Below are 21641 nucleotides of genomic sequence, written 5' to 3' on the forward strand. Positions count from 1 at the left end.
CGCATCCTCTTCTCACTCCCTCCCCATGCCCGTGCTCTGGGCTGCCAGCTGAGGAGGGGAACTGGGTAACTCGAGGCCTCTTCAGGAAACACTCCTGACCACTGGTGTTCACAAGGGCAGTTCAGTGCGCATGACCCCCACCCTTGTTTGCACCTACCACCACCTGTACAAACATCCACTTTGGCTGCCCAGGAGAAAAGCAAGATGCCAGGGCCAAAGAAAAGGAGAACCCCAACGTGAGAGGGTGAGAACAGACACTTGCCTGATGGGGATGGGTCCTCATTTGTCACCCGCTGGAGACATCAGTTCATGAGGCCATCACCTGCAGAGAGAAGAGGAAAGACATTAGAGAGGAGAAATCAAAGGGGTTTCTCTGTCCTGGGGATTTGGCTCCCAGACCCTCTTCCAGCTGCTCAGGGAAATGTCCAGGAGGTGTAAAGCTCCATGCTGACTTTGCAGGGAACCTAAAAGCAGGTCCCCAGCCACACAGAATACAGCTGTGAAAGTCACACCAGGGAGGTGGCAGGAAACAAAGGGCTTTGGACAGACAGGCTTAATCCATTTAAATTCAGTTTCTCTCTCGCTTCCCTCCCCTTTCCCCCCTGCTCTCATCACAGACCTCTTCCCCACCTCCTCACAGTCCAAAGTGCCTTACGGCAGTTTCACACCCAAGTGGCCCATGGACTGAAAGAGTCTTTGCCACTCACAACAGAGCGGAATTGGACCCGCTGCGCTCCTCCTCCCTCTTGCACAGTCTTTTTCCACCAAACACCTGCTGGGGAGCGGGCTGCTGAGACAGGCTATCCCCAGTTGGTGGTTCCTGCTGAGAATCACCTTACGATGCCACTTTGCCTGCCCAGGCATTCACAAGGTCCCTCCTTGCTGGAAAACCTCGGGGGAGTGAGAGAAGAGCTAATGCTTGTGGCCAGAAGAACTTGCAAAACTCATGACAGCTCTGCCACTTGCTAGGACTGGGAGGCCACTGAAGCAGATGCTGAGCAAGAAGAGCAATGCCTGGGGATGCTGCATCAGCAACAGCAGGGACTGTCAAGACCTCCCAGTCACGAAGGCTTTCCCCGAGCTCCTGCAGCCATCACCAGACCCCCGAACCCCACATCTGGCTCCATCCTGGCAGAGGCTGCAGGAAAGCAAGCAGACAGTGCCTGGCACTGAGAGATGCCAGGCTGTCGGCGCTCTGGGGCCGGGGTGGGAGCCCTGTGCTCACCTGCCGGCAGCCTCTGTACCCTCAGCGAGCTGCACACTGAGGTCGGGGTGAGCTGCACGGACAGACAGTGTCTGAGGGAGCTCCCAGCACAGGAGCGCTAGCAAAAAGGGTTCCGCAGGCTGCGCATAGGGCCCTCTGCAGAAGGTGAGCACACCCCAAACACCCAATGGGCCATTGGCCCGCTGCTAAACATCTACTTGCTCAGCTGGGAAATATTTGTAATGCCAAACGCACCATGCACTTTCTTTTCTGTTAAGTGCCTTGGCGGGAGCCAGCAGTTCCCACACACGGTCCCATCTCCGCAAGGACTGTGTTTCCCAGGACACCCCCTACAAAAGTCCCCCTTTATTAAGAAAAGCCAAACGGCCTGTTGCTGCCTCCCAGGCTGCTCCCACGCCTCTCCCCACTTCCCCAGGGCACCAACAGGTTCCACTGCCATGGGCTGGAAACCACCGAGCTGCCAGAGACACCAGCATTCAAAGAAAAGACACTAAAGCAGAGAGAGACAAAGGCAGGAAAGCTTTTCTTGTTGGGACCCAGCCGCCTGGCTCAGAGCAAGGCAAGAAAGTAGGATCTGCTCTGCGTTCCCAGCGGCACAGCCGGAATAGCGGGAGAAGGGTGATTTCCACAGGGTAAAGTCTGAGCTTTGTGAACATCAGCCCTTGTGCTTTTTCATTCCTTTCCCCTCTTAGAAGTAAGGCATTGGGGATAGGGCAAACCGGTGCGGGGACATCTCGGCGAGCACAGCACAGCGGCACCTTCCAAGCACGGCTGCGACCAGGCTCTTTCTGCTCGCATCTCCTCAGCATCCGCTGTGTTTACATCCTCACGTGTGGTTCCCGTGAAAGAAAACACGGACAAATAAAACACTAACACGGGTGTCGGAAAGCCTTACCCACTCCCCGCAGCCCAGGCAGCCGGAGAGCAAAGTTCGTGTCCGTTGCGTGAAACCATTTGCAGCCGAACTGGGTTTGCTGGGGGGATGCTGGCACAGCCCAGGGCTTTTCCTTTGGAAACGGGAACCAAGGAATCGGATTTGTGCAGCGCTGCCTCCATCTCCAGGTAGCTCAGAGGGGTTGGGGGGGGGTCCCTTTCTTCGGCTGGTGCCGGGCAGGCGCGGGAGGGGGGTCCCGCCCGTTCCGCCCCGCTCCGCCCCGCCGCCCCCGGCGGCGGGGCGGAGCGGGGCGGAACGGGCGGGACCCCCCTCCCGCGATGCCACCGGGCCGTGTCCCCCCCGTCCCGTGGAGCCGCAGCTCGGGGAGAACAAAAGGCAGGAGCGGGAGGAGGCGTGGGGAGGAGGGCAGGCGGCCCCGGGGGGGGATAAAAAGGCTCAGAGGGAGAACCCCCCCCCCCCCAAAAAAAGCCCCTTCTACCCCATGTCCGAGCCCGCTCCGCCGCCCGCTATGGCCCGTCCGCCTCTCCCCGCCGCCGCCGCTTTGCTGGCCGCCGCTTTGCTGCACTGCGCCCCCGCCGCGCCCGCCCGCCGCCACAAACCGGTGAGTCGGGACCCACCCGCGGTTCCCCCACCCCCAAATCCCCCAGCTGCCCCTTGTCCCGAGGGGAGCATCTCCCTCCATCCCCCCGCCCCAAACCCCCCTCGGGTGCGGTGCCGGGACAGTCACTGGCCCCGGCGATCCGGCGATGTTGTTCCTCCCCCCCGCGCACCTCTTGGCACGTTTAGAGGGGTTTCCACAGTAGTTCTGCCTTCTGCGGAGCGAGCGAAGGGAAAAACAGGGAGCGGGACAAGGAGAGGACGCGGCATCCCCCCCGCCAAGAGCGCCCGCAGCCTCCTTTCCCCCCCCGCCCCCCCTCGCCCCGCATGCTGTGCTGGCGGTTCCCAGATGCGGGGAGAGGCGGCTGAAGGGGTGAATCCCCTCCCGCAGCAGGGCTCTTCTATCCTGTACACGCCCGCCGGATCCCAGCACCTGGGATGGAGCTGGGAGCAGCAGGGATCCGGCCGGAGAAGAGCAGCAGCGTGCGAGGGGTTCGGGGGGGACGGGAAAGGACAGAGAGTTCCTTGTGCCAGGACCGTGTGCGTGCGTAATTGGGTTATTATACACATGCGCTTGGCTAGTGTGCCATAAAATAACGACGGAGTCAATGCCCAGTAGCAGCCCAAGGGGATTAGTTCAGGTTCTGTCGATGGTTTTATTATCGGCTCTGTCATCTGAGCACTTTCTAACTTGGCTGCTAAATACGCTATGGGCTGGGACTTGGCACAGAGCAGCCTCGGCCCCCAAAGTGCCTGCATTATTCCAAACAAAATGTCACCGCGCTTGGCTCCGCTCTGCCTCTGAGGAAGGTGAGGCCCAGCGCTTGGGCGGCGGCACTCTGCACCCCAGTTATGACACCGCTCCGCGGATTTCATCCCCATCCGAACGCAGCAAGTGGTGGGCTGGAAGGGACCTGCCTGATGCTGGAGATCACTGGCTCCCGTGGGGACATGGGCTGGGCTGGTGGGTGCCTCACACTCTGCCGTGTGCAAGCTGAGAAGCTGCTGCTCCTGGAGGGACCTGCACAGCCTCTGCTCCTGGTCTCGCTGCCAGCAAGGACCTGTGTGGGATCCCTGGGGAAGAGAAAGGCAGCCTGGGTTTCACACCATCTGAACTGGGGTCTGGTCCAGCTGCAACGCACGCTGTTCATCTCCTTTTGCCAATGCTCGCAGCTGCTGACCGACTGCAGAGGTTCCTGGGGCTCATCTGCCTTGGCCAGGACCCCTTATACAGGGGGATACACCAAACTGCTGGATAAGCGCAGAGTTGATGCAGGGGTGCAGGTCTGCTCAGGCTCCTGGTCCATCTAACCCACCACCACACTCCTGAGGAAGGTCCTCCCAGCTGGCAGTCTGCTGCCCAGAGATGGTTTCTTCCTCCTCCCAGGCTAATACTTTCCTCTTGGCTGGCATAACTCCAGGTGATGCTCCCACAGGTATGTTTTGTTCAGGAATACCCTCTGCTTGTGTGTTTGACCAGCCATGTGGAGCTCAGGGTTTCAGATCAATGTATTTCACTCGGTCTTTGCAGAGATGGTGGCTGCATTGGGTTGGGGTTCGAAACGGACAGATGATTTCCCATCCTTCCAAGCAGCAGCTCTCCCATCCCAAAGAGCTGCCCTTTTGGGTTCCTTGTCCGATGTCAGGGCTTCTGAAGGTCATTCTAGCGCTTCTGAGGAACAGCCAGCATCACGGTGGTTGCTTTTACATATGACATCAGTAAGTTAACAACAGTGCACCCCGTTCCTCTCCTAGCTGGGGTACACATATCAGTGCAGAACGGCTGAAGTGGGATTGCTGGGCTGACAGTGGCCCATCCATGAGTTTGTGGTCTCAGTGCTTCTCTGCCCTCTCTGACTAGAGAGCTCTGCTATGCCATCACACATTCACTTCTCTGGCTACTTCCAGTCTCTCCACACAACGAGATGTTTCCCTGCGTCTAACAGCAGCTCATTTCCTGTCTGGGCACCTTCTGCTGTCGGGTGATGAATGAGAAGAGAAAAGAGAAAAGCTGGGAAAAGAGACTCAGTCCGACCATCCAGAGGATGGTGACTTCCTCAAGCTGTGCTCGCAGATGGGGTGGGCAGGGACCACGCTAGGCAGCACCTGGGGCAGCAGGATGCTGCACCATGGCTATTCCATGCTCCAGAAAGAAGTCACAAGAGCAGTACCGACGGGGAAGGGAATCAAGGACTCAGATTGATTTTAAAGCCAGGCTGCACAGCGCAAGTTGCGTTCTTTCTAGCAAACCTTGTAAATCTCCTTCGCTTTTACATCAGCACCTAAAGAAAGAAAGAGAAAACTGAGAGCAGAACACAGGCTGTGTCTGGTGTCCACTGTAAAACTTGAGAACAAAAGATCTGTAGTCCTTGGGGCAGTGCACGCGCAGACACCGAATTCCTGCGCTGCTGTCGGCTCCCCTGGGAAATCAAAGTCAGTCCGTTTGCTGGGAAACTGTCTCTCTGTGGAGAGGTGCTGGGCACTCTCCCGGCTGCCAGCACAATCCCCCGGGAGCCAAACCCTGCAGCTCTCCCCCTGAACCCAGCAGGTTCCCCCCTGGAAGCGTGGTGCTGCCCTCCCCGCAGCCCGGGAGCCTGCCTGCCTCGCTCGGGGCTCAGGCAGCTCCCGCAGAAAGGGTTTGATTTGCACTGTTTGGTTTGGCTATTTAAATACCGCAGTGAGTGTTGGGGTAATTTTAGGCATGTTTATCCTCTGCTCTGGGAGAGACTGAAGACACATGTAAGCAGTTATTCTCCAGCGCGTTTGTTGTGTTTGTGCTTTCACATGCAACGCACACGCACTCCCTGCAGTGTGGCAGGACTTGGGGTGAGCGGCTGGCAAAGCGGATCAGGGAGGGAGGAGAGAGTGGGGAGGAGAGAAGCACTTTGGGGAGGATCCCCCGCTCCAGCTCAGGCTGCATTTTGCTCACTTCCCCCCTGCGAATCCTGCCCTGGCACCACAACCTGGGGGGGCTCAGCAGAGGCAGGGTGTCCTCTGTAGGTCTTGTTTAAAAAAGGATCTTCCGTGGAAAAGTTGTCCTGCAGAGACTTTTCACACCAGAGATGCTGTCAGCTCATTCCTACTGATCCCAGATACGCAGACTGGTAAACGGAGGGTTCCTGGCTATTCTTACACTGGCGACGGCTCAGTCGGCAGCGTGAACGGAAGCACTGCTGAGTGTGCATAGCTGTCCGGAAAAAATGAAAAGGGGAGCACTGCCGAGGGCCACAGACATGTTTTTCGAGGTTCACTGAGATCCTGGTGCAGATGAGATCCACAAGAAGAGACAGGTGACCAAACCTCCTCCCCTCGGTGGGATCTGGGCAGGAGAGCGGCATCACTATCTCACAAAAGTGGCTCTGTGAAAATTAGCAGAGGGGGAAGCCCCCCTCCGACACCTCCAGGAGATTGGGCAGGGGTACAGCTGTTGTCTTGGGGATTTGGAGATCCCAGCCTGCACATCTGAGCAGCATACGCTCCCTGAGGGCAGAACATCCCCTCATAGCTCTGAAGAGAGCCGCACTGTGCCAGGTGGCCGTACCCAGCGGGAGATGTCCTGGCTGTTGTCCTTGGGCTGGGCACCAATAGCTCCTTGCTCACCTTAACGTGGATGTAATTGCACAATGAACAAAAGATCTCAACTTTCTTCCTCCTCTGCCTGGAGCGTGCTGCACCCCAGAGCGGTTTCTCGGTCTCAAGGGGATTTCTAGGTCATCAGGTTAAGGGCTCTTGAAATGTTTTGCTACCTCAGCATCCTGGGGCTTGTTTGCTTTGTGTCTACTCCTATTTCTGGCAAAGTGTTGCTTGGGTGACACCAGCAGCTTGGTTGCAGTGTTGTTGATGGACTAGACGCACAAACTGTCACGTAATTAAAATGTCTGATAATAAAAATAGCCCTGCAGTGTTTATTCATTTGCTTTCTCTTGTTACATCAGAGCCTGGGTCTCCTCATTCTGTCTGTGGGCTTAAACATTTGCAGTCCGTAATGTTTCATGTTCCACGTTGCTTAGGAAAAATAAACAATTTCCTTTTTTCGTTGCCAACAACAACTACCACCAAATAATCCGGAAACAAACTGTCAGGCCCCAGGAGGTAGTGCTTGATGGTGCCACAGAGTATGGGAAGCGAGCGGAGAGGAACCTCCAACTGTGTGTGCAGCCAGGCACTGCGGCACCTCCTGTTTGGTCAAAGTTTGGCCTTGGACTTTGCGTTCCCCCTCGCTCTGTCTGCAGCAGGACCGGGCTGCAGCCCAGCATGAAGGAACCAGTCCTGTAACAGAAGTGTTTTCTGTAAGCAAAGAATTCATAGCTAGAGGGCTTGGGAAACTGTTCTGGGGGAGGTAGGATCAATAAATCTGGTGGCTTTGCCGTTGTTTCCACTGAGTTTCCACTGTTCCCACTAAGAGTGCCTTGACCAGGAGCACGCCCAGCCCAGGGTCTGACCAGGCCACAAACAGCTGTTTCTGCTGTGAAACTTTGCCTGCGGCGTTAGCACCTTCCGAGGCCAGTCTGCTTCTGGGACACGACCTGACTAGAGTGGAGCTGGCTTCAGTTTTACCACTAACCATCAGCTGTAGCTGTGCTTCCAAATCCAACCCCTGCAAATCCCGGCTAGGCTGCGAGGCAGGCTGCCCAGAAAGCCGGCCGTGGTGCTCTGTGCATGGGGACAGTTGTGCTGATCTCAGGCAGGAACATCGCTGCAGGCTGTTAAGGGTGTGCAGAGCCCCTTGGGGGCACAGCCGCCTGACAGTGGACAGAAATGGGGCGAGAGAGGTGTCTTGCATGAGAACCGCAGGAGAAGGCATCTCTGCTTTCCTTTTCCACGCGTTGAACTAAGGGCAGGAGTGGTCTAAGGTGGGAGGTGGGATCATGCTATAAGCCATAGGCAGCAGGCATCAGGGCATCCCCAAACACTGAGTAACAGAAGGAGAAAGCAGGGAGAAATGGAAAAGCAGCAGCAGAAGGGACAGAGAGGTGGGGAGAAAACCCATGAGCTCATCCCTTATCAGGAGAGGAAACAGCCCCCAGTGACAGGGGAAGTATCTACAACTGATGGGATTCGTGCTGTAACTTGTCCAGTCGCTCCCATCTGACAGGGAGAGGGTCTCCTTTCATGTCCGTGCTGCAGGAACAGGCAGGAGCCCAGGTAATTAGGAACATGACAGACGAGACAAGTTTAAGTTCAGGGCAGGCAGCAGAGGATGGACCCAGGCAGAGCAGAGCACTGGGTTTGTCCGTACCAGGCACTGGGCTCACTCTTCAGGTTTTTACACACAGCGTTGCTGATACTGCACCGTAGCTGTGCTGCTCCGGCTGCTTCTCCTCCCGGGAGGCTGCCCAACACAAGGAGGTTAAAGATGCTCCCGGCTCCTCGGGGTGGCTGGGACACTTCCTGGGAAGCTTGGCTGGTGTTCATCTGGCCGCAGCAGACCCAGCAGTGATGGCTGTTGCAGCGCGGCACTCGAGGGCTGATAAAGCTGCGAGGAACGGAGTGGGCAGTCTCTACCTCAGTGCTGGTTTCTGCGCTCCCATGGGACTGTCCTTTGCCTCCTGTCCCCCACCTCAGCCTTTTGGTTACAAGGCTGCTAGGAAGAGGCAGTTCCTTTGCAAGGGCCTTGGCCAGCCCGCAGCACAGCCCTCTCTGTCCATAGCTTTGCTCCTCTGCTGCCCTCAAGCCTTGGCTTCAGGCCTGGCAGCCCCTCCACGCTTGTGTTGTGCAGACATTTTGCCACTCGGTCTCTATTGTGAAGCCCTGGCCCCTTCCCTTGGCTAGAAGCCGTCTGTTCCCTCGCACAGCGGCTGCCCCAACGGCGGGCTGTACTGTGAGGGGCAGTGCGAGAGGCTGCACGCAGCCCCAGCCGCAGGCTCAGACCCGGCTCTGCGCTCAGCTGCTCTGAACACCTGCCCCGGGTTGCAGGGACTTTCCTTTGCTCTTCTCTTCAGTAATCCTTTCCCATCCCGTGGTGGGATGGGAGTGGGGATGCCCTGGTGGTTACCCGACAGCCAGTGCCCTCCTCATCCTCTTGTCACAGGTTTGCACTTGCTTCAGCAGCAGCAGAGCCTAAAGCAAACCGCTAAGGTTACACCTGGGGCATTATGCCACGGCTCAGGAGAACAAAGTGGGGTCTCCCAAAAGAGGGTGGCTTCAGCACTGGTGGGAAGGATGCAACCTTAAGTGAGAGGATGCGTTATCTAAGCCTTGGGAAGTGCCTGCAGCGAGGTGTGTCCAGCCAAGGAGACTGAAATCTCCAGCCTGACGCGTCTCCTGAGCATTGTTTGGCGAGCGGTTTCTGACCGTCACATTTTCCCTTGCCGGCTCCGCCTGCAGTGGCATTTTCCAGCCCTTTCCTGCCATGGTGCTGATGTCGCTGCAGTGACGACAGGGAGAGACCCGCTGTTTGTCTTGGGGCACAGCGAGCACACGGGGCAGCAGGGCAGGTCTCGCCTCCTGCCTCCACCCAGAGCCTTTCCCAGGGTCGCGCTGTGTCCGCTCCCAGGGCTGGGTCATGGCAGAGGGCAGGCAGGAGCAGGGAGGTCCTGCCTAAGGCAAGGTGAGGTCTGGATGGCTGGAAGCTGGGATTCATGCCAGTGACCTTGAGTTACCCAAAAGCAAGAGAGAAAACCTCCCTCTGGTCTGCCCCTGAACATGGGATCCCTCAAGGCGAGAAGGAAACGGGCAGTTCCTCCTCTGCTCCTGCTCAGAGGAGGGTGATAATCTCCAGCTTATGCGAGTGCCCCCAGCCAGGAAAGCAATAACTGGCCGTCCTGGGAGACCGGGGCGATGCGCTTAGCATAGCCAATACATAAAACCAGCCATTGTGTGCTTGGCACAGGGTCTCATCAGGGCTAGGAGCAAGATGTTGGCCAGGACATGAACCTTATCAGCTCCTCCTGCCAGCTGTCCTTCGCAGGCGCTAGCTGCCAGCCCAGGCAGGGTGCCAGGCAGCTCCGAGAGAGCTCCTCGCAGAGAGACAGGTACCTCCGACCTGGCAGGGCTCCAGCGTTCGGCAGGAGCAGCCTGGTGCAGACTCCCCTGGGCCAGGCCGGCCCGTGCACCCTCCTTCCGCCAAAGCATGGGATGGATTCTCAGGGCCACAGCTGGTGGCTTGGGTAGGCTTGGCTGTTCAGGGTGTAAAAGCGCTCTTTCTCTTTGCATGCGTTGATGGTGCGGTTCCCCTGCTGTGTGAAAATGCACTGGGACACCAGGACAGGGTCGATGGTTTCTAAGGCAAAGGCTGGAAGGTGCCAAGCCACCAAGAGTGTCTGTCTGGGGATGACAAGCCAGCTAACTGGGGTGGTGACAGACATGAAGAGCCAAACACCTGAACTGCACCTTGTGTGACCTCCCTGGCTCCAGGGTCCACCCATGCATCGCTCAGAGGCACAGGGCCACTGCAGGCTCGGGAACTCAGGAGCGGAATTAATGCCAAGGGCTTCACACTTCATTCCAGCCCGCATGAATGGGCTCATTGTAGGGAGCAGAGCGGTGGCAGCATGCGGATTAGACGGCATCATGGCAGCCCTGGCATCCTGCCATCCTGACCTTTGTGTCCCTGGCAGGGCAGCCAGGAGAGCTGGCCTGGAAGAAGGCAGGTCGCTGCGGGGGAAAGAAGGGGACATCTCAACCCCAGGTCCTCACTCCGGAGCCCTGTGGGATGGAGCCTGCCTGTCCGAGTAGAGATGTGTCACTGCTGCATCTCAGCTCCTCTCACAGCTCAAACACCTTTAAATTTGACAGAATCAGGCAAAAAATTCTGCGTTTGGACCTCTGCCTTGTGCAGCAGAGTGATGCAGGGACCAAGTGCCTCTCGCCACATGCCTCACAGCAGGTCAGGGATTACGCTTGGGTCATGTTTCATGGTGGCCTCATAGCCCTGCTGTCAGTGGAAAACCAATGGAAGTCAGCTAATTAGCATTAATTAATGTTGCCAAGAGGAACGATGCTTTCCCAACTAAGTGTGGGAGAATCCAGGTGACCTTAGCCCCAAGCACAATCTCAGGTGCAGTGAGACAAGGGGGTATGGTCCTGCCCATCCCTCTGCCCATCCCATCCCTCACAGAGTTGGTGACCTTGAGCAGTGATAGGGGCTGCAGGGACGGTCCCTCCTGCTCTCTGCCCCATGGGCTGGGCTCTAAGTCACCCCCCAGATCCGTGTGTCCTGCTCTCCAGCTTGTGATGTCCCCTCGCCATGCTGAGAGCCTGCTCACCATGCCAGGACAGCAAGGGGACACCATGGGAGCTACAATGGGGAGCACAACTGAGTGCTGGGGACTAAAAGCTTCTTCCCGTTAGTATCACCTCCACCCAGGGCCAGGAGGGAATAAAGGATGTGGGGCAAAGAGGGAGAATTTACTCCCTGGTGATTTGTTTCGTTCTTGAAGGGTCTGGTTCTCATCCACAGCTTGCAAAAGCATTTCCTCCCGGCCAGCTGCCAAGGAAAAGCGGACCAAAAATAGCCCAGTGCTTAGGGGGTGCCATGGCATGACACAGTGCCTCCCAGGTGTGACCCGGCCTGGCAGCACCGGAGGCCAGGGAACAGAGGATGTTTGTGGGGAGCAGTTTGTGCCTTGTCAGCAGGGTGACAGCCCCAGGCAGAGGGGTAACTCACCGCTGCAGGACTGCTGTGGGCAGATGTTTGCCACTCTGCATCCAGACATCCCTTCCCAGACACTGAAGTCATGGCTTTGCTTTTCCCTTTTAGGATGTGTCTCGAAAGCATCACACCTGGAAGGAGCAGAGTCCTTGGCTGTCTTCCTTGGTGAATGCTGTGGGGACCGGTGTGCCCACCAAGGGCTTCCCCGTGGGCGCAGATGAGCAGGCGGCACGCTGGAACCCTCCCCGGTGCGGTGTGCCGGACCTCCCGGTGTTTCCAGATGGTCAGAACGGCCGGAACCGGCAGAAGCGGTTTGTCCTCTCTGGCGGACGCTGGGACAAGACCAATCTCACCTACAAGTAAGAGAGGCCCGAAACAGGAGTCAGGCTGGTTTGTTTCTCCCTCCCCAGACCTCTCAGCATGGTGTTCCCTGGAGCACTGCACGCTGTGATGTGACCATAAAAGCCGGAGGGCAGACCTAAAACTGGGTACAGCCAGCTGCGGGGCAGGGGAGCCACGTGCCGAACCACCAGCTGGGTCGTACACCCAGCACTTCCACATCCCCTCATGCACACGGTCCCATAAGCACAGCTGCCACCCACCCCTGCCCAAACACCATCGCGTCACCCCTCGGCCAGTCCCGCATCGACACCCCCGCGCACATACGTTCACTTCCCTACATCAAAGCCCCAACACGTGCCGAGCCGAGCCCCCACCACCAGCCCCCTCCTGCTGTGCCTTTGCCCCCGCGGCCACCCTGCTGTGGGCTCACCTCATAGTTTATTTTGAAAAGACCTTTTTATTCAGCTGTTATTGATGTTCCTGTAAACACGACTTCAGTGTAAAGTTTTGCCCAGATCACCCCACACATTCTCAATTGCGAGTCCCCTTGACGGGCTTGTGGGAGGGTGGTGCTGCCTCCCCAGTTGCCCACAGGGGCGTGAGGGGAGAGGTGAGCCCGCTCACATGGACTTTGACAGCATGTAAATCATCTTTTGTTTAATTAAGTGCCAGAGACAGTTCCTCATAGCGCTAGGCGGCTATAGATAACAGAAAGGCTTCTTCCTATTTTTTTTTTGCTCAGCAGTGTTAAAGAAACACAGCAGAGATGAACACACGCCAGCACTGTTAATGGGAGGGGAAGCAAGCTCCCTCCGCGGCAGACCTTACAGTCTGCTTGCAGGAGGGCAGACCTGCTCCGAGTGAGCCCAGGTTTCCAGGGACAAAAAATGGAGAGACTGAGGAGGAGAAATCACATCACACCACTCCCAGGCACTTCTGTGCGGCTGGACTTGTGGGGGACACACCTAGGAAACGCTGCAGGACTTCACTCCTGTTAAACACAGATCTGCAAAGCTCTCCAGAGAGCTCACCTCTGGGCCCACCAGCCAGAGGGTTTCAGCACTGATGGGATTTATCTGCTGCACATGTTGCTCAGAGGAGGGTGCCTGAGTGGTGCTTGTGTGGATTGGAGATGCTCGGGTGCTGAGAGAGGGTGGCAGCCCTACGGCTGTGTCTTCAGGACAGCAGTGTCCATGGGACAGCGGCTGACGCTCTCCTCATCCAGTGTCTGTTGCCTTTCAGAATTATCAGGTTCCCCTGGCAACTTGTAAAAGCTAAAGTGAGAAGGACCATCGAGGAGGCTTTGAAAGTCTGGAGCGACGTGACCCCGCTGACCTTCACCGAGGTGCAGGAGGGACGGGCTGACATCGTCATCGATTTCACGAGGTGAGCACGGTGGGCAGCAGCACCCTCCTCCAGACAGAGCAGCTGCTTTGCAGGCAAGACCCCAAGCCTCTAACCAGAGCAGGGAGCTGCCAGCACACAACTTAGGCACTTAAGTGGAGGCTCATATTTCTGCTTTCAGACACTGGGATTTTTTTTTTGTCAGTTGTAGGCTGCTTGGTGTAAGTGCAGCTGTTCCATGCTGGCTGTGCACAGCACTGTTGCTGATCATTCATTAATTTTCCTGGTACATTTACATTTCTCTGCCCACAGGCTGTTTTCCTAAGCGTTTGTTTTGACTTTCCATCTTCAGGTCCTCCATCCTGTCCCTTGACTGAACGACGTAACTGTCTGCCCAAAGATAAATATAGTTTCTTGGTTAAATGAATCTTGGCTCCGAGCCTAAAATTCACTTTTGGCAAAATACGCACGGGAGCAAAGACTTCCCTCTGCTGCGTGTCTGCACAAAACTAATCAAGGCAGTGGAGACTGTCCAAGCAGTGATGCGATTTGCGTGCTGTGTATTTGACTGTGTCTCCCTCAGCTCTCTGAAGTGGCCACATCTCTCATGGGTTTCCTTCACTAGTCAACAGCGCACTTGAGTGAGGACCTGAGGGCTTGGCTGGGTTCGCCGCCCGCTGCCCCTTCGCATCCCCCCCGCCACTCAGCTATGTCAACTTAATCTTGGCTCAAGCTGTCACTTCCTTAATTCTTTAGGCTCCATGGTCAGCTTTGGGCTGGAAGCTGAATGGGGAGGGGAGAGAAACATCCCTGAGAAAACAGAGGAACTCCCCAGGGCTTGGTGTGACCAAGCTCTGCTTCCTCAGTGCCCCGATGCAGAACCAAGTTTGTGGCAATCTGAAGGGCTCAAAACAATCGATCCGGACTGGTGGGACAAACTTGGGATGGGAGGGAGAGCTGCTGTCCCCCTGCAGTGGCTCCCCACCTTTGGCCATATGATGCTGTTCAGGGGAGGTACACGGCCGTTTCTTTGAGGTGCAGTGTCTCTTCCCTCCAGGTACTGGCACGGAGATAACTTGCCTTTTGACGGGCCCGGAGGGATCCTGGCACACGCGTTCTTCCCCAAGACACACCGGGAGGGAGACGTGCATTTTGACTACGACGAGACCTGGACAATTGGGAACAACCTGGGTACGGTACTGTTTCTGGGGAGCTGTGGACGCTCCAGGGTGCTCATCAGGGCACTTGGAAATGGTTCAGTTGTAGTATGAACAGGGACCCTGTAAAACTGAGTGGCAGCAATCATTTTTGTGTGTGCATTGACATCTGCTACCACTTACAACCCTACTGGTAGCATTCAGGTCTTTTCTTGTCACCCTTCAGCCACAGCAAGGCCTCTGTCCAGCACCAGGACCCTGGTTTCCCAGTGGACTCCACCTGTGTGGGGGGAGCAAGAGGGACACCACTGAGAGACGGCTCCTCTGCCCAGCCACGTGTCCTGCCACTTGGGAATTGCACCCAGCGTTGGCAGGAGCCGTTGGAAATAAAGCACGGAAGGGATGAAGGAAAACTGAGGCTCGAGCACCAGCTGGCAGAGTTGTCTTCCAAAGGACAGCCGCAGCCCCAGTCCCTGCGTGCACGGTTCGCTGCCTGCCCGCAAACTATGTTCTCTTTGAACAAGTCCATAAAGGGAAACCACCCAGGCTCCAGCTCTGCCCCTGTGGCCTGGGAATGCTCTGACCAGAAACAACGCCACATCGAGTCAAGATTCTTTTTTCTTCTTTCTGCTTTTTTTTTTTTTCCTAATAATAGATCCAAGCTAGTAACTCTCTGCTCGGGCACTCAGGGTCTGGTGTCACAGTATCTCCTGAGATACTGCAGTACTGCCTGGAACCACCTGGATTAGTGCCCAAAGCATCAGTTTCTGCAAGACTCACCAAAATTAACCCAGGTCAGCCCCTCCTCCTCCTTCCCAGTTTATCTACAGGGACAAAGGCACAGTCACAAAGTCCAAGTTAAACTCCTGCCTCTCTGGGGTTTCCCAAACATTTTGTCCACTTTGATGTTCAGGGCTCAGAGAGGCTCCCCAAAGCCCACGTCGCTACCAGCTGAATGCCAACTTGACTCTCTCCGCGGGGCATGGGACTGCTATGTCTCCAACCTTGTTCATGTTGACCCAAAATGAGAGCCACAGAGCACGAGATCTTCCTACAGAAGCATTTCTGCTCTTTAGGGGAGGGTGGGCTCTGTCGTTTTTCACCCTCTGTTGGGGCTGCCTGTGCTGTTGAAGAATTTCCTACATTTTCCCAAAAAGACTGTGTTTGAGGCAAACCAGGAACTGAAAATGGATGCCAGTTCCCATCAGAATCCAGCCGTATTCCATGGCCTTTTCCCCCACACTGTGTCTTCCATAAATAAATGTTGTAAAAGCTCTTTGCAGCTAATTGCCATTTAATATGCCGAAAAGAGCTTTACGATATAAACATGGATAAATCCTTATCTGAGCTCTCAGTGAGACAGAGAAATCCTCAGCCTCATTTTACAGACGGGAAAGCAGAAGTACAAGGAGGGTGAAGGTGTGCCTTGGGGTCACCCCAGAGCCGTGCAGGGAGCGGGACTCCACGTGCAGGACCTCCTGCGAGGGACACGGGGATGCTCCTTCGCGCGTGCTGTTGTTCACCTCCCCCGGAGAACCTGACAACAGCACAGCCAATCTGCCAACGCTGGAAAGCATCAAGTGAGGAGCCTGCCAAACTAAACAGAAGTGTCTGAAAGTTTGTAATAAATCACTGACATGGAAACGCCACTTTTGCAGCTGACCTGGATGTGTCAATTGGGTCAGTTCCGTGCGAATTCATCGCTTCAACATAAAGCTGGCCAGCAGAGGAAGACAAGGGCTTACCTTCCCCTCCACCCTTCCCAGGTGCTCCTGCCAGCTGCACCCCCTCTGTCCCGTTCCGGCCCGGTGCTGAGAAGTGACCTGCTCCCCTGGAGCCAGCAGGGAAATCCTGCTTGGAGCAGCGAGGCCGGCTGACTCACATCCCTACCTTTCTCATCACCTGGGCTGCAGCTCGGAGGATTTCTGGCTGAAGGCGAGTGAACGAATACGCTGGGACTTGTCAACAAACAGCCCCGCTCACAAGCTTCGCTGCTTAATATGCCGCTCTTCCAGCTTTCCCTGAAGTTTATCAACTTCAGAAAGGATCCTTTGGAAGCTAAACAGCACCTGACAAATGACACATTTTACATTTGGAAATCCACTTTTCCCCCTCTCCTTTTCTAGACGCTCCAAGGTCGTGTGTTCCTAAACCGTGATCTCCCGTAAGTCTGCTTGAGTCTGGTGAAGAAGGCCCAGGCCTCAACGCTGGATAATTTTTAATGACTATTTCTGAATGTCACCTTCGTGCTACCATCCACACACAATAAATGAGCTCCCTCTGCTGTCTGTGTGACAATGGCCATTAGCAAGTCTCAGTCCTCAGCGATGCAGGTATCTTCCACCCTGGATGTGACCTAAGTGGGACCTGACAGACTACAGCTGTAGCCAACAACTGCTGCAAGGCTGGGTGGACAGAAAACCACCCCACTGCCCCAACACCTACCGCTATGGGCCAGGCTTCCTTCTCTGTGCTCATTTCTTCTCTCCAAAAGCACACAGAAAACCTCTCTCTTCCTGATAGCTGGTGGGGTGCAGAAGCTCCTGGCGACAGAATTACAGATTACCAACAGGCCCAGGCTGGTACCCGAGAGTATTAATTCCCTCACAGTGCTCCAGGAAAACCCTGGGAACAACAACCTGCGAGCGCTGTAGTCGAGGTAGATTTCTCTTTCCTGGCGTTAGGCTCCTACAAGGTACCTCCGTGCATTGTCCGTGGCGGGTAACCGGTAGAAGGGAGCCTAGGAGGCAGGCATCCCCCACACAAGCAGGCGAAAGCATCTCCCATCTTTTCCCTTTGCAGGCACTGACCTCCTCCAGGTGGCCGCTCATGAGTTTGGCCACGTCCTGGGCCTGCAGCACACGGCCGTCTCCAAGTCACTGATGTCTCCTTTCTACATCTTCCGCTACCCGCTGAGCCTGAGCGAGGACGACAAGCAAGGTATCCAGTACCTCTATGGGAAACCCAAACTGCGTCCCGACCCAACCCCAACTCAGCCTGCAGAGCTGCCCCAGCCGGACCTTGAAACAAATGAGATCACCAACGTGGAGGTGAGTCAGCAGCTTGTCTGTGTCCTCTTCTAACACTGTGCCTGGGACCATCCTCAGCAGGAGGCCAGCAGCAGGCTTACACACGGTTTGGTGTCCATGTCTTCCACCCGTGCTGCTGAGCCCGGGTCCGGACCCCACGGCTGGCACCGCCAGCCAGCCCGGGATGTGCGGGGAGGGGATCTTTGGGCAGCACACTCCTAATCACAACTGGCTGAAAGCAGGCCAGGTGCATTAGCGACCCATGGAGTTTTGCAGCCCTGGAGCTGTTTGCCCAGGCCATACCTGGCACGAGTGCTGTAGGTGATCCTGCTGTTGAAACGTTCTGCCAGCCATGCCTGGGAGGCCTTCCCAGCAGCACCCCTTGGGAACAGGCTGGGTTTAAACAGCATTTAGGAGAAGATCGTGCTGCCAGGAGCAGAGGGTTAGCAGGCTTTGCTGACAGGACATCGGGAGGATGTATGGTCCTTCTGTGGGCTCAAAGCGAGCGTGGCCGGTGTGGTGCAGGGTAAAGGCCTGGACACAGGGACTTCTCATCTGTTGAGCCCGGCCTGGGCAAGGGGGGCTCCTGCGAGCCCAAGCACCTGACCGGCCGTGCTTTGGCAGTCCGTGCAGCCCGACGCCTGTGACACAGCTTTCGACGCGGCATCCACCATCCGAGGGGAGCTGTTCTTCTTCAAGTCCCGCTACGTGTGGCGGCTCCGAGCTGGAAAGCTGCAGGACGGCTACCCAGCCCTGGCCTCCCGCCACTGGCAGGGGATCCCCAGCTCCGTCGATGCCACCTTTGAGGACCCTCTGGGCAATATCTGGTTTTTCCAAGGTAAGAGCTGGACTGGGATCTGACGGCTCAGAAATGCATCTTCGCTACTGAGGGGCATTCAGGACCCAACAAGTTTCTGGGAGGAAAAACCTTCTGGGCATCCTCAGCAATCCAGTCATCCTTGTTGCTTGCTTTTCTGTTTAGTTTAAACTTTTTTGCAGATATTGAGGGGGGAAGAGAGAAGGAGGGGTCACTTTTATTTTAGATACAGCCATGGTATCTTATTCTCCTTCTCTGGAACACAAACGTTTGTTCTGAGCCTCTGCCCTGGCAATGCTACTGGTAGAGGAGGAGCAAGGAAACACTTGCTCCATCCCCCTGGCTGTCTTTGGAAGCGCTGTGCCAGAAAAGAGCCCCAGACACTTTCACAGGTTGTGAAACTCCTGAGCCTGTGCCCCCGAGGCCCTGCTCAGGGGATGGACAGCATCTTCTCTGCTCCTCAGGGGCCTGGATGCAGAGGTTCTGTAGTACCCCCACGCTGAAGGAGCCTACAGGGAGCCTGTGTGCAGGGATGAAAACCCAGTCACCCATGGTGGGAACAAACCTCCTCCCGGCCATCTCTGGAGTTCAGGACCAGCAACAAGCCCGGTTTCAGCTCCACTGTTTTCTTTAGTGCTCTTTCCAAGTGTAAATTTCGTAGTGAGGATGCAGACCGACGTAGGTACGCAGCTGCCCTGCGTGTGCACGCCCGGTCTGCACAACACGAGAGCGAGCAGCAGAACGCGCACCACGCGGCTCAGCAGGCAGCGTTCCCGCAGAAACAGATTACCTAGCACCTGACCTGCACACAGGGACTTACAGCGCTAAAATTGGCAGGCTCCTACCGTGAGTTAAAATGAGATAAAGGGAAAGTATTACACGCCGTAGGCTAATTATAGAGATTCCCATTGCAGTCTAATCTGGTAATACGCTTCCAGTCTCTACTGCAGCTTGGCAACCTCTTCCTGGTTTCTGTAGCCTGCTCCTTACAGCCACATGCCCCCTGTATGCCCGTGCATGCCCACATATGCTCTTCTCCAAGCACTGAGTTTGGAGGGTAGAGGCTGGTCCCTCCAGCCAAATCTTTTATGATAACTTCCACAAACAGAGAAAAGACAGGTGTGAAAATGGTCCTCCTTGTCCCACCACTGACACCCTTCCTGAGGTGGGAAATCAACTCCTTGCGCCACTTCGGGCACCCGTCAGTGACAGCGTCCATGACACTGGTGGGGTCTGTGCCTCTCAGGCACAGCCCTGGGAGCTCTGCCAAGGCACCAGCTCCAGTTGCGCAGCTGACTGCCAAATTATCAGATACCAAAGAGCTTCTGAACCCTCATCTCCCTTTTCTGTCTCCTCGCCAGATTCTCAGTACTGGATTTACGATGGCGAGAGACGGGTATCTGGTCCCACCCCAATTGTGGAGCTGGGCCTCCCTGCATCTCCTGTGCAGGCAGCTCTGGTGTGGGGCGCCGAGAAGAACAAGATCTACATCTTCAGTGGAGGCAACTACTGGCGCTTCCACCCTCACACCCGCCAGGTGGACAACATCTACCCCCGGACCATGGCCGACTGGCGCGGCGTCCCTCAGGAGATCGACGCGGCTTTTCAGGATGAGTTTGGTCAGTGCCAGCAGGGACATGGCCTGCTCTAGGGTGGGCGCTCAGGCTGACACCACTGCCCAGCTTGAAGAACTGGGCAGATTTAGACTTTTGGTAGTAGCGGACACTTCCCAGCCATGGCACATGCCATATAGTGTAGAGAGAGAGGGGCAGCTCCCTCCAGTGGGTAGGGAACTGAGGCTTCTCCCTTAAAAGTGAGTTTTATCATTATTAATTGCAACAATCAGTGGTTAAATATCTGATTGAGAGAATTCAAACTTCAGACTGAGAAATGGTCACAGAGTCCTACCCAGGTGTTACTGCTCCTGACAAAGAAAGTGATGAGAAGACAGCAGAAACGCTGCCCACACTTCAGCCTCGGCAGCTGTCCTGAGGGAACAGGCTGCTTTTCGTATTGCCAAGTCCTCCCCGGTGTGCCCCGTGCTGGAGACGGCATGGCAGTGCCACAGAAACACTGAGGACAGCCAGGGAGCTTGGGATGACCGGTGTGGTGACAGCCTCTCTTCTCCCAAAGGATGAGGCAGAAGGACTCCCAGCTGCTTCCAGAGCCTAAATCTCGGGGCAGCTCCCCCACAGGAACAGTCGCTCTGCACAGATCTTCACAAGCTCCCTGTCATAGGCCCTGTTCAGATCCTAGACATCTTCTGCCCTCTCGGGGCCAGGTCACCGCATGGGTACAGCATATTTAAAACCACCAGGAATAGAAGATAAAATCCTGCCGACTCTCCCACCAAAACTAACACAGTGTAAGCTGCAAACCTGGATTCAAGTGAAATGAATCTAGCAGCATCTCCTGCCTCTTCCAGGCTCTCTTTTGGTACAGCACTTGCTGCAGAGTTTCAACAGGACAAAATCCTAGGAAAGAGTTCTGAGCGGTGCCAGCCCTGTCTCTCCTAACCCTTCCTCTCTCACCCACAGGCTTTGCCTATTTCCTGAGAGGCCGAGATTACTGGAAGTTTGATCCGGTCCAGGTGAAGGTGCTGGAGGGCTACCCACGGCAGATCAGCCAGGACTTCTTCAGATGTTCACCCTCCTCCAACTCCTTCAGATGAGGGGGATGCCTGTGTCCTCCATGCTCCCCTCTCATCACCCTTACCTCCAGCAGCCACACAGAGGGTTCCCTCTGCCATTCCTGGCTTCCTTTCAGGCTCAGCATCTGACACAACATGTGTCTGTCACAACAAGTGACAAAGATTGCTCCTCTCAAGTTCCAGCAGCCCCAGCTTCAGTTGCTATCAATATAAAAGCATCTGCCGTGTTCTTTGCTGGCAAGAGCAGCCACTAAGCTCTTAACGTGGCCACACTCTTCCAGCAATAGCATCCCAAAAGCCATCAAGCCAGCCTGGAACAGGATCGCGCTCTCCTAATTAACCTGGACCCCATCCTGTAGAACTGATCTGACGGCATTTCCTATGTTTACATAGCTGACAACAGCAGCCCTTTGCTGTTCCAGACATTGCCCTGAGAGGAGGGCTTCCACCGAGACACCCCCTCAGCCTCAGCCGGGGGTTTTGGAGGACACTGACTGCCTGCAGAGGAGCACAGGCGCATGGCCGCTGCCAGGGTCACTTCACCGGGGCTGCAGCGGTGACTGCCAGCACCCTGCCACAGCCCTGCTCCGGTTTTATGTTGTATCACTAGCGCGCGTTAGGATTTTATACCGATTTGTACGCAGACAAGGGGCTCCCTTCCCTCCACGGTGCTGGGTGCCAGTGCTGGACGCTGCCCCGGCGCTCCCCGTGCCCCGTTTGGTGCCCCGTTTCGGGTTGCCCGCACCGCACTGAGGGCTCTCGTTCCCAGTCCGCTCGGACACGCGGGGCCCGACACCCTACAGCCCCGCTCCAGCTCTCTGCACACCCCTCGTCACTACACAACCCTCTGCCAAAAAAACAAAACACCAAAACCCCAAGGGGGCTGCGGTCGGTTTCTTCCCCCTTTTCCCCTCTCAGCCCCCCCGGTGACCGGCTGGAGCCACCCCTGCGAGCGGACCGGGGCGGCGGCGCGGGGCGTGACCGGTACCGGT

General features: G+C 56.2%; 1 protein-coding gene and 1 long non-coding RNA gene across 2 annotated transcripts; one reads left to right on the top strand and one right to left on the bottom strand.

Annotated features, from left to right (window-relative positions):
• Window positions 1-193: 193 nt before the first annotated feature.
• Window positions 194-3688, bottom strand: LOC147598613 (uncharacterized). Its single transcript, XR_015260412.1, has 3 exons — window positions 2891-3688; window positions 2121-2232; window positions 194-322 (listed from the first exon to the last, which is right to left on the bottom strand). It is a non-coding gene; the product is annotated as an uncharacterized LOC147598613 (long non-coding RNA).
• Window positions 2496-21525, top strand: MMP11 (matrix metallopeptidase 11). The gene is made up of 8 exons (XM_086761421.1): window positions 2496-2721; window positions 11419-11669; window positions 12895-13038; window positions 14054-14187; window positions 16956-17203; window positions 17807-18020; window positions 19361-19618; window positions 20537-21525. The coding sequence occupies exons 1-8, from the start codon at window positions 2602-2604 to the stop codon at window positions 20668-20670; spliced, it is 1503 nt and encodes a 500-aa protein (XP_086617547.1). The 5' UTR covers window positions 2496-2601; the 3' UTR covers window positions 20671-21525.
• The last annotated feature ends 116 nt before the right edge of the window (window positions 21526-21641 follow it).

Source organism: Chlamydotis macqueenii, chromosome 17, assembly GCF_036417535.1.
Source record: "Chlamydotis macqueenii isolate bChlMac1 chromosome 17, bChlMac1.mat, whole genome shotgun sequence".
NCBI lineage: Eukaryota > Metazoa > Chordata > Aves > Otidiformes > Otididae > Chlamydotis > Chlamydotis macqueenii.